We start from the raw sequence: 16222 nt of genomic DNA on the forward strand, positions 1-16222 counted from the left end.
ATGGCAGCTGCTGTGTGATGACTGAGTAAATGTCTGCATTTAACCGCTGCAGCCTCCATCTTATGGAGACCAAAACACCGTCCTCTACAATAATATAGCTGCTCATTTTTGTTTTGCATGCATCTCTGCTTTCACATTAGCCATAGATCTGTGTTCATATAGTCCTTTATTTAGCACTGTAGCCAGCCAGTCTGCCACTCGTGCTTTCTCTTGCTCTCTACGCTTTGTAGCAGCTGTATTTCCTGCACTATCCACCATTCCATCGTACGTGCCCAGTGTGGCTCAGATAATGGCCTCTCTCACTCTGCACACACAGAAAAGAGGAGGGGGAGGAGAAAAACGAAGGGAGGGAGAAAACGAGGGAGGGGGGAGGGAGTGAACGAGCAAATGAAAGAGAGAGAGAGAGAGAGAGAGAGAGAGAGAGAGAGAGAGGTGGGGGCTGTAAGGCAAAGCAGACGGTGAATGCAAAAAGCAGAAAGAAGAAGGAGAATATAGAAAAAGGGAAGGGAGGAGCAGAGAGACATAATGAGAGAGGGAGAAAGAGAGAAACGACAGTGGCAATAGGAAGAGAAACGGAGTGAGTGTGTGTGCGTGGGGGAGGTGTGTATGACAGAGTGCGTGCGTGCGTGTGTGTGTGTCCGTGTGCCGCACTGCCTGGCTGACTGAGAAGAGAGGGAGAGAAAGAAATAAAGAAAGAAAGAGAAAGTACCCATAGTGGATTTCCACCAGCTGGCTGCTTCTTCTTTTTTTTTCTTTTTTTTTGGCACTGTCTCGAAAGCTGTATTCCATGCACTTTCTTGGTCACATTTCCCACCTTTGTCTCTGCAGCAACGTTATTGGGACAGCTAGACCACTGTGAGTAGACGCCAATCTGTTCATTTCTCTCTCTCTGTATGCTTGAGCTTTGTATTTTGATTGTGAAAGGCACCGGAGTACGGGGAAGGGGAGGGGGTAAGGTTGTGTGTCTTACCGTGTTCAGCTGTCTACTACTAGGCTTTAAACCCCATCCACACTCTCTCTGTTTTTTTGTTTGTTTGTTTGTTTGTTTTTGTTTTTTTGCTTTGTGCTGTCAACCTCTGAGACAGCTGTTAATTGTGTGTAATTTCTGAGACATAGTAGATGCAACATAGGGCACCTCATACTTCTGAGTAAAACCGGTTTTACAGTCTCTTCTGGTTGGGCGTGTTAATGTTTTGGTAGTAGTAGTAGCTCTGTGTCTGTAAGAAGAGGGAGATAGTTTTGGCAGCAATCAAAGCTCTGGCACGCCTCAGATAATTGCCTGACCACGTGCTTTCTGCTGTCAGACAGGTGTGTATTTGCAGGTGTACGGCATATATATGTGTCACTGATCCAAAGAATCTGATACACATCTTGCATGGCGCATGTAATAAATCAACTCTCTCTTTAGAATGCAAACTATCTCGTGCTTTTTTTGCATGTAAGTGTGTTCTAGTGAACTCTGCGGTGGCACTAAGACTATACTGTGAAAGTTTTCTGCGTGATGGTATGCACATGGGTGTTTATTGCATCACTGAAAAGAGGAAAAATAGCCTGTTGTAACAATTGTGTGGTTCAGCTTTTTTGAAGAGTTAAAGTGTGACCATTGTTGGTAAATGGGGTACAAGTCTGACACATGCCTTTGAAACACACACACACACACACACACACACACACACACACACACACACACACACACACACACACACACACACACACACACACACACACACGAACACAAACTGTCTGCTCAGTAGCTGGCACACTGCCCATGGGGGTCCAAACAGGCACCATCAGTTAAGGTGAATTCAAAGTGTCTGAACAGCTTGCCAATCAGTAAAACCCATTTAAAGACCTGTCACAACGAAGACACAATCAGAGAGATTTAGACATTTATTTACAGAGCTAACAGACATTTAGGCAGGTTTAGACATTTAGTTGCAGAGCTATTGGGTTAGAAGGGTGCTTATGAACATGCACGTCTTGTCTGCGCAGTCTAAACAACTTCATTTAATGGAAGAAAAATTCTTATACTCAAATATTGTAGATACTCCTACAGAATTACTGCTTACGACATCTGAAAAGACAGAGTTATGTATGTTAGTGGGTTTTTCTCATGGGTGTTTTTTTATTTATTTAGTTAACATGATAAAACCACAAGGTCCTCTTTTCTAAGATATGCCTTCACCATGGACAACGTTCTCTGTGTTTGTCTTCTGTGCAGCAAACAGGTTTTCATTTTATCCACTCTTTCACATAGAAGATCACTGAAGGGATTATACAAATCATTCACATACATTTATAATAATATGTTGTGTTTTAGAGATACATTACCATTTAAAAGTGCCACTAAATGGTTGCATGGTGATATTGCTCTTTAACTTATCTGGAGCCAGTTAGGAGTTTCCACAACTTTCATTTAACCCTTTCAAGATAAAAAGCACAATAGAGACCAGCAAAGAGGATATTTGAAAACCAGGAAGAGTTTCTCAGTATGTTGACTTGGGCATTACCCGTTGTATTGTAATTGTAAATATGGGGTTGTATTTGCATGAGACAGTTGATCTGGTTGAAGCAGTCTTCATTGTGACCTTGAAAAATGTACAGGTAGGCTCATGTTATTTTAGTAGCATCTAATAACAAATTAAATTAGACAATACAGCGATAACCAATTTTATGTTCTCTTTGCGGAATGTGTTTTCTTGTGAGCAGAGAAAAAAAAACAGAGAGAGAGAGCAAAAGAAGAACATAAGACAACTCTTTCTTGTACAAAGTATTATGTAGTCTTCTCTCAAATCAGGCAGCAACTTTACAGAGAATACCAAGATGAATCAGTCCAACAGGTCAGAGTATGTTGTTTAGTTAATAGAGGTCAATGATTATGTCACTATTCCAGGACAAAATGCTATGATGCTTGTTTGAATTAGTCCGCAATTAATAAATTAAAATAGTATTTGCCCTACATTTTTGTGTGTAATCAATGCATAACACATCGTTGATACAAAAGGTTTGAGAAAGTTTTGAAAAGGATACACACACTCGATACATATAAGTAAACTGTCAGTTTGCTAAATTGTCAAATAACTTGTGTTTTTTACTCTTCCACAGACTGTTTCTGTGGTGGGTTCAGTGGATGGCCCCAGAGGAAGAGGCCAGATGGAAATTGGGTCCCATGACCGCCTGGAAGAAGGCATGTTAAACCATGAACTGCCTAATGGGCTTAGCAAACATGCAGCAAATGAAGAAAATATTTGTGATGAAGAAGTCAGAGGCGTGGCCAGGGAGCAACACCAGCAGAACTACCATGAGGGGGCTGGATGTATTTCCCAGACACCGGGCTGGGTCCCTGAGCAAGCTGGGAAGTCTTCAAGTCCTGAAACTCAACAGGGTGCTTGGAGTGGCCAAAATGCTAGCACTCCAGTGAATGATGTGGATATGGAGGATGCACGAACCCTGGTGGCCTTTTCTGCTACAGTTGGCTCACTGCCACCTTACACCAACCATCAAACTTCTCAGACTCCTACAGCTCAGCTGTATGAAAGGTTCCATCAGGAAATGTCTAATGGAGGTGAGGAGGCCAGAAAGAAAGGTGTGGATGGTGAGTTGTGCCCCCCTGAAGATCTAAACACTCTTCAAGCAGCACTGAGCAAGGCCCGTCATGGCCACAAGCCACCTAACTGTGATTGTGATGGCCCAGACTGCCCTGACTACCTGGAGTGGCTGGAGAAGCAAATCAAAATGGTGGCTAACTCCCAGGATAAAGGTTCCTGTAAGATCACTGGTGCTCCTCCACAGCCACATGCACAGCATCGCTATTCTCAATCCCAACCACAACAATGTGGAGGTAACCTCTTGTGTATGCAAGACACAAATCCACAGCCCCTTGTTAACCAGCCTTCTGCTCCTAGACCCTTTGGCCCACCAGCACCTATTCCCTGCTCCCCTAGTGTTCTGTCCATAGCCAAGGAAAGAAATGTTAGTTTGCAAACAGCCATTGCAATTGAGGCTCTGACTCAGTTGTCTGCCACTGTCCCACAAACTGTTGTTCCTCCAGGCGAATCTTCACCTGCAAATCAACATCAGCATCTGCCAACCTCCTACCCCCAGAGTATGCCACAAGTGGTCTCTTCATCATCTGGTCCTTTTTTTTCCTCCTCTGCTATGTCACAGCCCATCCCTTCAGGACGTTACCCCCAGGAGGTATCATCTTGGGAGCAGCTGAGACCTCAGTCTCAGGGTGAGGCCCCTGCACCTAACTCATCTCACTATGCTTCCCCATACCCATCCTCCAAGTCCCCATTTTCAAGCATACACCCATCCTCCCCCAATCCCCGACCCCAGCAGTGGAACCAGAGCACAGCTGGAAGCTGCGAGAGAAGCTCCCCTCGGAACCCATGGATGATGGAGAACACAGAGTCCCAGCTTCGTTTTGTAAACCCATCCCAAGGCAGCAGTGACCCAGTGTCCGAGCTAAAGCAACTCCTTGGAGACACCGGTGGAAAGTACTCCAACTCAGCCTTCAAGTTCCCACTCCTTCACCCCAGCTTGCAGGATGGTCGCAAGGGCAGCCTTGCTGGGATGCCTCACATCAAGCAGGAGGCAGACACAAAGGAGTACCTGGGCTCAGGATGTGCAGTCATGGCTCAGGAGGGGATGGTAAATGGCCAGCAGCCGTTCCAGGGTCAGCAGTTTTCACCCACAATTAGGCACTCAACTCAGGCAGCACTACAGCAGCACCTTCATCATAAACGTAACCTCTTCTCTAATTCTCCTGCCTTTAGTCCGTTAGCCCCCATGGCTTGTCAGAACCTTCGTAAATGGTGGCCACAGTCTATTCCAGAGAGTCCTGTAACCATCAAGCAGGAGCACAAAGAACCCAAAAAGAAAAAGGGTGCTCAAAGTTCTCCTCTTCTCAAGCAGTCAGTGGGTGGGCTATTTGGTCCACTAGGCACACCTCTTCCAAAACCCAAACAGATTGTTATCAAGAAGCATAAACAGAAAGCTTCCCAGCCAACTTTTCTCCCACAGAAACAGATTACAATATCGAAACCTCCCTTCATCTCCCCAGGATATGCTCCATCCCTTTCTCAGCTTGTTCCATCTCTACCAGGCATGGAAGCTGGGCTTCCCCCCTCTCAGGTGGCTGAGAGCCACCCAGCTCCAGCTCAATCTCAGGAATCCATTTTGAATAGCAGTAGTGCACCCATCTCTGAAAACACTCATTTTTCTTTTACCCCTGTGTCAGTTCTAGCACCATCCACCCAGAAGGTGATCGCTTGCTCAGGCCCAGCTGGGCCAAATGACAGCATCCCAACAACCAGTATCACGCCTCAAACCTCTACAACACAGCCAATTCCTTCTCTGGCTGGCCTCAGTAACCTAGATCCAAAATTTGAAGAGCTTATTCGCCAGTTTGAGGAGGAGTTTGGGGACACCATTTCCTCAGCATCTGCAGCAGAGACCCCAGAGAATGGCCCTGCTCAGCCAGTGGTGACCGAGTCACAACCAAACTCAGGACAAACCAGACCCGAGTCACCATCCCCAAAGCAGTCAGTTAACTGCCCCCCTGTTCCCACAAATGAGTCAGAGCCCATGGATGAAGGTCAAAAGGACATGACTGAAAGACTGAAAGAAAAAACATCATTGCCATCTGAGGAGCTCTATACTGTCAAACAGGAAAGTGAGGAATGTGAGGTGGATGTGAAACCTTCTGGGCAGCTCCTGTCTGTAGCTCAGGATGCATTTCTGGAGCGACAGCACCCCTTCATCACACCTTTCTCCCCTCCAACTAAACGTATAAAGATTGAGTCATCTGGTGGCGTGACTGTGCTTTCCACAACTGCATGTTTCTCTGCAGACGGAGAGGGGGATGATTTGAATACTCCCACCAAGGATAGCTTTCCCTCCTCCCCTTCACTTAAAGGTTTTCTTGAGTCACCATTGCGCTACCTGGACACTCCCACCAAGAGCCTACTGGATACACCTGGGAAAAATTCCCAACCTGATTTTCCCATCTGTGACTGCGTTGGTAAGTGTGAGAGAATTCAGCACACAAAAAAGTCTTGTCCAGTAAAAAATATTGGACCAAACTGGGAAAGAACACTCATATTCTCAAACAGAATAAAAAAAGCAGATAAACAGACATTGAGATTTTGTGACATTATAGCACATCACCCCAGATCCCCTTTCAGTCTACTGATCAGGCTTTGAGAATCGCTTAGCTAACCCACCTAACCCCCTATCTTTTTGCTTTATTTTAACCACTGACATTTTTCAGCTCAATTTATATTTTAATACAGTTTAGCTTAATTGCAGTTAGCTTTATTACCAGTATATGTTAGGATTAAGGTTATTCCAATAGACTATAACTAAATTGATCATCAAAATTCCCTTCAGGAAGACCAAAATGCTTCTTTTTCATCACATTATTTCTGTATCAGCACATTTCTCAGGGTAGTGTTGGGCCATGTCTGAGAATGTGCGCTCTATCAGGGGCCGTGCATTGCTCTGCAGTCTGTTCTGTTTGCCTCTTGCAGAGGAACAATAGTTTTAAAGAAAGGAGCCCATTGTAATTCTTTGGGCCAGTGCAGTGCAGTGCCTTCTGTCTATGTTCAGGCTATTGGTACAGTGAGTACAGCTAGTTTTCCAAAGGAGGCAGTAACAATGAAGAGAGTCTGCTCATATATCATATGATATACTGTGGCTAGACATCAAAGAAGGGAGGGACTAGGGAGGACAGGGTGAGAAGAGATGGTCTGCAACCTCTCAGCTCAGCCCTTGTATCTCTTATTTTGTCATTTCAGAGGTTTTGGTGAACTGTGTGAAATTTTCCCTATTGCATTGCAACAGTAGCTAAGAATTATTTGCAAATTTCAACTGAAGATATTCCAATAAGCTGTCCTCATTATATAAACCGTATTATATGTGTAATGTGTAATTCTCAAAATGATTTGCCAAATATGAAATAAATCAGTTAAGAAAGTATTCATTCAGGGGTAGTAAGCTGTGCCTGAACACTTGTTGGAGCTTGACTGTTACTAAAAGCAAAGGACAATAGAAGGGAGGTTTCCATAGTGAATCCTTATAGCACTCTGTCAACACCACAGTGAACACCCAGTGCTATTTGATACTTCCAAACACGTTGCATATGTAGTACATTCAGCAGTTCTGATTTTAACATGGGAGAATATATCTAGTATATATTTTTGACTGTTTTATTTTATTTTTTTCTCATAGTCTGTGCTTCTCAAAATCACTAAATTGTTCCTATTTTGTTAGCTATTCTTACATGTATTGTTGGTACAGTATTTTACACTGCTGAGTAAGCAGGTAGTATGCATCCACTAGATGTTTCTCTTTTCTCACAAACACTTTTTTCATAAGACTTTCTCTCTTTTTGGTCACCCACACACATGACTAACTCATACTATCGTTCTAATGGAATTACACATTACAATTACACATCTGAATTAACCATCATTGTATAAGAGTGTGTCCATGCTTTAACCTGCATTCTCTTTCACTATCTGTCTCCCTTAGACCAAATCCTAGAAAAGGACGAGGGCCCATACTATAACCATTTGGGGTCTGGGCCAGACATGCCTTCAGTCAGAAAACTGATGGAAGAGAGGTGAGATGCACAGATTTCTGAATCATTATTGCATACCATAATGTCTCCTCCACAGATTTTATTTGTGGGCATGTTTGTTTGCTAACACAACCTGCAGGACATGTAAGGGCCATGTGGGATCCTACTTTAAGGCGAGACACGGCAGGCAAAAACATTGGGGTTTTTTCACTGGTCAATTTTGAGATTTTGGGATATTTGTCTTCAATAACATGTCTTCTTTCAGACTTGTGGTGAAAAAAAGTCAGAAATACACATTTAGGTCTTTATTTTACTACACTTTGTCTGTTTGCCTCTGTAGATTTCTAATTCATCAAAAGTTGGCGTTCTAAATCTTCCCGCTGCTCCGCGATCGCTGTCTGCACCCTGTCATCACATACACCGTTAGAAAGCTCTCTCTCTCTCCTGTACAATGCTGTCGGATTCAAATATGGTCATTTCCTTTTTATCAGAAACCAATCGTGAAAGTAAAAGGGGGGATTTAACTCTAAATGCGCAATCTCATTGGCTGATGCTAAATCTTTAAAGCCCATTTTCTCAAAATGACTTTTCTCTCATACTCCAAGTCCGAAATCTCCACTTCAGTAGCACCTATATACACCAAACTTTCCAGTCTTGTACCTAGTTATATTATGAAGACATTTACAGAGGGATTTGTAAATATATTATTCCTAGCCTGATTTATATAACATTTTATTCCAAAAAAGATGGCGAAAATCTTTTTGACAGTATATTCTGATTTACAGAATAACAAAAGGAGACATCAATCCCTCTGTAATTTTTTCCCCATCTAATATGTAAACACAATGAAAAAAGAATTTTGAACCTGGCTTTATCTAATACTCAGATTTCGTTTTTTTAAATGTATGCAAATTAGGACATATTTAATGAGATAATGCCCAATTTGCATATTTAAACATTAAATTACAGAAGACTTGTAATACATTTTTTTCTCATCTTAATGTAGGTAATCAACTGGGAAAGTTTCATGGTGATATCTGCTAGTTAAACAAATTACCCTATTCACCTGTAGTGTCTCGCCTTAAAATCAAGTTTTTTTTACTTTATTGATCTACTATTAAAACAATGGAATTAGCTGAAGAAACTAGTTTGAATGTTGAATTTAATGGTCAGCCTGCTTGCTTTTACTCTAGCAATTGCCTTTTCTGTCTTGTCCTTTTTTTTTAGTAATGTTAACCAAAAACAAAAAGATAGAGGAAAAATACAATGAGTAACATTCAGACAAACTCAAATGAAAATCAATTTATAGATTACAATATATTTTTTCTACTGTTTAAACCAGAAGTTGTTAAACTTCTGAAACCACAGAGGAATACTGCTGATCCTACGTCATTTGCTTTAAGAGTTCCCTAGTGACCCTTTCATTGTTCTTTGAGAGTTGTTTGGAAGCTCTGGCAGTTGGATCCTGGCAACAGATTCTTAACCAGCCGAGGATAAGCATCTCCCTTTTCTGCCGTTTGCTCTCCCCTTCCCCTCCTCCCACCTTCCTTCTCTATGATCTTGTCCCCAGGGAATTCCTGACCCAGAATCCAACAGGAGTAACAGGAAATATTGGCATCAGCAGATCGACACAGGGGAGAGACAGGGAGATAGAAAGACAATGAATAGCAGGGGAAGAGAGAAAGAATTTAGAGGAAATCAAAGAAGGAGGTGATGAAGTGATGAAAATGGTGGGACTGTATATAAAGGGTATATTAAAACTTGAAGCAATGAGTATCCTGTAGTTGTTGTTTTTTCCAGATACACATGGCAAAAGGAAATAACATTTCCTTTTCAGCAGCGCTGTCATGTGGTGTCCATATGTTCAAAATATTCACTCTATTTATGCTGAAAATCAAGTTAATTTGCTGTATATGAGATTACTTTATAGATTCCCTTAGGTCTGAAAACTTTTACTAATACTTAAAGATCCTGTGATCATTCAGAAGTGAAGAGGAAAATGAAAAGCTCCACAGGGTGTCTTACCCCTTTCTCCTGTAAGCATACAGAAGCTAAGACTTCCTTGACCCATTTGGATAGAGTATCTCCACCTTTGCTGACCTCTGGTACACTTGTCCACTCTCATTGCTTTATTTGAGTGCTGATTGAGGGCATAGTGGCTGTAATTTCTATAGCTCGAGTCATCTCCTCTGAGATAGAGGGGGAGGTGGTGGGTAGAAGAACCACCTCCCCTTTGTTTGTCTGTCAGACAGTGGCTATAGCCTTCTTAAGCCTAAGCCTGACCCTTTTGTGGCCTTTGACCTTATAGCCCATCCCTGTGGATCTTGGAAGCTTCTCCATCAGACTGTGTAGTTATAGCTGAACAGTATTTATACTTCCCACATGCTGCTGTCATGCTCATGCACTGAGAGTTTCATTTGAGGAGACAAGCAATTGTGACCCTGGATCACAAAACCAGTCACAAGTAGAACATGTATATTTGTGGCAATAGCCAACAATACATTGTATGGGTGAAAATGATCGATTTTTCTTTTATGCCAAAAATCATTAGGATATTAAGTAAAGATCATGTTCCATGAAGATATTTTGTAAATTTCATACCGTAAATATATAAAACATTTATTTTTGTAAGTGAATGCAGCACAATCGCGAACATAAATGGACAACTTTAAAGGCGATTTTCTCAATGTTTTGATTTTTTTGCACTTAGATTCCAGATTTTCTAATAGTTGTATCTTGACCAAATATTGTCCTATCCTAACAAACCATACATCAATGGAAAGCTTATTTGTTCAGTTTTTAGATTATGTATAAATCTTCATTTTAAAAAAATGGACTGGTTTTGTGTTCCAGGGTCACAAATGTGTGTAAACATCAGGACTGAGTATCATCAACTACTTCACTATATGACATGCATCGCGTCACATATGTAACCGTTCAATACATTCCAACGTATCACAATATCATAATTGCATTACTGAAGCTATACCAAACTCTCCACACTGGCTCTGACTGCCAAAAATCTGATTTAAGTATACAACGTGGTTTAATCTTCATTAAGATTGAGGAGGGCAGTTGTTTTCATGTTGCAGTATCAAACTGTGTAATTTGAGTTACAAATGTCCCCTTCTCTCTCTTTATTTTTCCAGGTATGGGGAGAAGGGTGAGGCCGTTCGTATTGAGAGGGTGGTTTACACAGGACGAGAAGGAAAGAGCTCTCAGGGATGTCCTATCGCTAAGTGGGTAAGTGTGGGAAAACTACATATTTCTAATATCAATTAGTCATTTGGTTACCTGAATGATCGGACAACTAATCGGGCTTAAGAAAGTCCTGTATAATTCGGATGGTTTGGAGTTCACATAAGCCAAACAAGCATGTTTCTTAGAACCTTCTGGCATTCAAAAATAGCTTGTCAGCATGCACTGTGGGACTATTTTAAACTTCAAACGTCACAAGACATGAAATAAGTCAAAGACATCCCTCCGAATCATTTCTTTACATTGTGACCCTGCCCAAGTGGGAAAATAATTTACAAGTTACATACATAGGATTTCTGTCTTCCTGCTGTAAACACACCTACAGATTAGCATCTACCAAATGCCTTCATCGTTACTGACTGTCTTTCTCTCTGTAGGTGATTCGTCGCAGCAGCGAGAAGGAGAAATTGTTATGCATTGTGAAGCAACGGCCTGGGCACCACTGTGCCAATTCTGTTATTGTTGTTGTTATCTTGGCCTGGGAAGGTGTGCCCCGTGCTCTAGGAGATAAACTGTACAGAGAACTCACAGAAACCATCATTAAATACGGCAACCCCACCAGCCGCCGTTGTGGACTCAATGACGAGTGAGTTTTGAACACAACTGATGTTTTTATTTTTATTTTTGGCCTTTTGTGTCTTCAAGAGATGTAGCAAAGAGGTCACAAGAAAATTATATTTCCGATTGACTAATTTGTTTAATGATTGTAAAGTTGGACCTAATCACATGTGCATCAGTCAAACATCAGGTGGAGTTACATTGGATGATTTACTGTCAAAATTTCTTGACCTAAAGACAATTTCTTAATCATTCCTTTGATTATATTAGGTACATTTTTCTAGACTATTTTACAATGACTCCTACTTATGTCACCTATTGTAAGAGTTTATAGTTACACCTGATTAAATTCATGGTGGGTGCCTTTTGCAGTCGAACATGTGCGTGCCAAGGGAAGGACTCAGAGACCTGTGGAGCTTCCTTCTCTTTTGGCTGCTCCTGGAGCATGTACTTCAATGGATGCAAGTATGCTCGAAGCAAAAACCCTCGCAAGTTCAGACTGCAGGGAGACCACCCCAAAGAGGTTAGTTGCTCATAAAGAAGGGGAGAAGAATTCTTTAATGTAATTAGTGGTTATTTGTATAAGCCCAATAAAAATAGCCAAGATTAATTTATTTTTTATTTTTTGTATAGGAGGATGATCTCAGGGATAACTTCCAAAACTTGGCCACGCATGTGGCCCCTCTATATCAGCGGCTGGCTCCCCAGGCCTACAGTAACCAGGTTTGTTGAACAATTAAATTTGTAAATAATCAATTTGTTTGACAATTAAAAATAGTCAGTGTAGTCATACTACACTGAATGGTTCACAATTCATACCATTCAGGCACATTAAACCTAACATCTTTTCTTGTAATTGGTTTGGTGCGGTTTATGTGATCAAAAAGTTTATTATTTTAATGTTTCAGAACTTTATATTTATACAGTTAAATGACTGAATCAGAAAGTGTTAAAGGAATAAACAGAAAAATAATTGATTTATTTACTTTTTTTTTCTGTGTTGCTCAGTGTGTAAATGAGAACATTGCTTCAGACTGTCGGTTGGGTTTGAAGGAAGGACGGCCATTTTCAGGAGTCACTGCATGCATGGATTTCTGTGCCCATGCTCACAAAGACCAGCATAACCTTCACAATGGCTGCACTGTGGTATGTTATTAATTTTCATGTATTTGTGTAAATAATGTGTGATTATATACAGCGTATTTTTTTGTCTGTAGTGGCCATTTTAGATGTTTTATTTTTTTAAGTGAATGCTCTCCAGGGCTGTACTGTGATCACTTGTCGAGTTTAGAGTTGTTTTGTGTGAACATGTTTGTGTACGTACAACAGGTAGTAGGAGTTAGATGCACCCTATGGTGGAAGTAGTTGCTATTTACTTTAGCTTTACACTTCCTAATTTTGTTACTTTCAGGTGTGCACTCTTACGAAAGAGGACAATCGCTCAGTGGGCACAATTCCAGAAGATGAGCAGCTGCATGTGCTTCCACTCTACAAGATCTCTACAACCGATGAATTTGGTAGTGAGGAGAACCAGCGTCTCAAAATGCAAACAGGAGCCATCCAGGTGCTCTCTAACTTCCGTCGAGAAGTTCGAAAACTTCCGGAACCTGCTAAATCCTGCCGGCAGCGTCGGTTGGAGGCCAAAAAGGCAGCATCAGAGAAGAAGAACAGAAAATTGCAGCTCGCAGAAACCCCAGAGAAGACTGTCAAGATGGAGATGCACCACATGGAGTCACCCCACCCTCAGCAAGGCAATAAAGGTCAGTGGTTAAATATCAGTTTAACTCTATATTAGGGGTGTAACGGTAAACAGAAGTTACGGTACGGGACGTACTTAGGTTTTGGGGTCATGGTTCGATACGAGTTCGTTACAACAGGAAAAAGCAACAAATCACCAACGCTAGGTTTCTTTTCATTTATTTTGAACGGGCATCAGTGCAAATTACAGTTTGTTCCACCTAGCGGCATTTAGTCCCCTAGTTGGTACAGTACTGCCCCCTTTATTATATTAAGCACAGAGCAGTAAACAGAATGCACTCTTGCATAGGTCATTTTTTTGTAGGGCTGATAAAAAACAAAAGGTATTTGGTAAAAAATCAGTTACAAAACTGAAAAGCATCTCTTGTGTTACAAAAGTAAAAAATAAATAGAATAATGAAAAATAAAACTTAAAACTGAAATGCATCTCTTGTGTTACAAAAGTACAATATAAATAGAATAATGAAAAATAAAACGTAAAACTGCAGAGATTAGTGTTTGCACTCCTGTAGTGTTTTTCTGCCTAGCTCCGGTTATTGGCACATCTGGATGATGTCGTCTGATATGTGTTAGCATGTTGGTGGGCAAAATCTCCGGGTCTTTAATTTGGCTTAAGTGGAAGTATATAGAGATGTGGACTTTAGATGCAGTGCTTTTATTATTTGAATAGAATTTGCCATTCCAATTGAAGGTTTGGGACTCAATAACTATAAATTATACATTTAATATATACTTTTTTTTCTCGTTTATCTGTTATCTAGCTATTCCAAAACAAGAGGTGAAACCAACCATCAAAAAAGAGCCTGTCGACCGCTTCCAGCCCTTCAATGGAGCCATACATGGCTACCCAGCACTAAGGAACGGCAAGACAACCCCTGATCCCCACAACATAAGCAGTTCATTCTCCTACCCTGGTAACTATGCAAGAGGTCGCATCCCTACCAACAGCCAACCTCCTGCACAGAGCCCCATCAATGGCTTTCACCCTAACCTCCAAGAAATACGCTACCGATATTACAACTACCCTCCTAGTGCACTTTTTCCTCCTGAGCTCTTGGGATATGATAACGGAGCCTGGCCCAAAGCTGGAGAACCCTCTGCCACACCATTTGACCAAAAGCCAGATGTTCGGTGTCTCCAAGCCACACTGGCACAGGCCTATCACAGCCGTCCTGGGCAGTCACAGCAACAAATGGCTGATGCATCCATTCAAGGCTACCCACACCCTTCTGAGATTTCGCTGTCTCCTGTTCCACCTAGTCGTACTCCATCAGTGTCACTTGAACAGACCCACCGCTCAACACCAATCATCAAGCAGGAGCCCATGGATGTGCCACTATATGATGGCAGATCAGATGGGCAAGCTCAGAGCTGCCCTAGCACTCCCAGTACCACCCCAAAACCTGAAGGCTGGCCTGAGCACAAACCAAATGGCAGCATAGTCTCTAAAGGCTGGGATGGAAACATCAGAACTGCAACTAATTTGCCTTTCACTCCAGATAAGCAGAGGCTCCACCAGCAACACCCACACCAACATGAACACCTTCAGTATCCACAGCAGCAACAGTGGAATCCCTGCCCTAACACTCTAATGTCATCCCCTGCCCAATCTCCATCCCCATCCCTAAAAAGCTGTCCATCACCTGCACCCTCTCCACACCCATCCACCCCAAGACAGTGGGGTAGCCCTGCCCCTAGTCCACAGCCCAAAGCATGGGGTCCTTACGGTCCCATGGGTTACGGCACTGGTGGTATCAGGCAAGGCAACCCTGCTGGTGCTTTCCCAGATAAAATGCTTTCCCAAGCAGGTGAGAATTGTGGCTCTGCACCTCTGGGACTCCAGGAGAAAGCCTGGAAATCTGGTGGTGGATCAGCAGCAAGCAGCACACCATCTCCAGCTCCTGAGGGACGCTTGTTTCCTGATTCACTGCAAAGGTCGAATGGTCAGGCATGTTGGGACAGTGAGGCAGAGACCCAGAGTGAACGTGACCCTGAAGAGGATGAGGTGTGGTCGGACAGTGAACACAACTTCATGGATCCCAACATTGGAGGAGTTGCAGTTGCCCCTGCTCATGGCTCTATCTTGATTGAGTGTGCCCGTCGGGAGCTCCATGCCACCACGCCACTTAAAAGGCCTGACCGATCTCACCCAAGTCGCATATCCCTGGTATTCTACCAGCACAAGAACCTGAACCAGCCCAGCCACGGTCTGGCTTTGTGGGAATCCAAGATGAAACTCCTGGCCGAGCGAGCACGACAGCGGCAACAAGAAGCAGCTCTTTTGGGTCTCTCACAGGAAGAAATTAAGGCCTATGGGAAAAAGCGCAAGTGGGCAGCTGGATCAGCAAGCCCATCCCCTGGACAAACCAAGGACAAACGAGAGGGTGTGATGACACGAATGGCGCCCACACAGCATACCACCACCGTAGTCACAGTTTCACCTTACCCGTCCACACACCTCACTGGTCCTTACAGCCGATTCGTGTGAACTCTTGTAAACTGTTGCCCCCTAGAGCCAGAGATGGGAATAGAAATGAAAAGGATCATGAATCTTACACCTTTACCATTCGCTTCCCCTCTTCTAGCTCTAACACCTCTCAGGCCACCACAAGGGAGGGATATTAGAAGAAGGGGCACTTTTTTTCACTTTTTTTTTCTTTTACCTCAAATTTTGGCAGCAGTTTGGGAACTCCCCAAACGGACACGCTGTCTATGGTGCTCTTGCTCTCTCCAACGTGGGAGGGATTTCCATAGCTACCCCTCCTTAAGTGAATTTGATCCTAATTATTATTGCTCTATTATCAATATTATTACAATTGCTATTGTTACTGTCAACGTTGATATTACAGGTATTGTTATTATATTATGAAGATGACTATTTTTTATTTTAATGTTAATGTTTTTTTCATAATTTCTATTAATATGATTCCCCCCCCCTCCCCTCCCCCAGACTGAGAGGGACTTCCTTTCTTCATTCTCACTTGTTCATTATGAACATGAGAACAAGCTATTCAGCTTTTTTTGTCGCGCTTTTCACCTCTCCCAACCCCACCAATCTCTATA

At 42.4% G+C, this 16222-nt stretch overlaps 1 protein-coding gene across 4 annotated transcripts in view; it reads left to right on the top strand.

The window, feature by feature from the left end:
- Nucleotides 1–16022, top strand: part of tet3 (tet methylcytosine dioxygenase 3) — a 36667-nt gene extending 20645 nt beyond the window's left edge. For 3 of the 4 annotated variants that reach the window (XM_056254684.1, XM_056254685.1, XM_056254686.1), the window contains exons 3-11: nt 3106–6025; nt 7537–7627; nt 10735–10828; nt 11221–11429; nt 11774–11924; nt 12035–12124; nt 12410–12547; nt 12813–13161; nt 13921–16022. In XM_056254684.1, coding sequence (XP_056110659.1) covers nt 3106–6025; nt 7537–7627; nt 10735–10828; nt 11221–11429; nt 11774–11924; nt 12035–12124; nt 12410–12547; nt 12813–13161; nt 13921–15647 — 5769 coding nt within the window. In that variant the 3' untranslated portion in view covers nt 15648–16022. Of the gene's footprint in view, nt 1–461; nt 856–3105; nt 6026–7536; nt 7628–10734; nt 10829–11220; nt 11430–11773; nt 11925–12034; nt 12125–12409; nt 12548–12812; nt 13162–13920 lie in introns of those variants that run through there. The other variant, XM_056254687.1, reaches the window with a different exon arrangement.
- The last annotated feature ends 200 nt before the right edge of the window (nt 16023–16222 follow it).

This window comes from Rhinichthys klamathensis, unplaced genomic scaffold (assembly GCF_029890125.1).
Source record: "Rhinichthys klamathensis goyatoka isolate OS25496 unplaced genomic scaffold, OSU_Roscu_1.1 h1tg000114l_1, whole genome shotgun sequence".
NCBI lineage: Eukaryota > Metazoa > Chordata > Actinopteri > Cypriniformes > Leuciscidae > Rhinichthys > Rhinichthys klamathensis.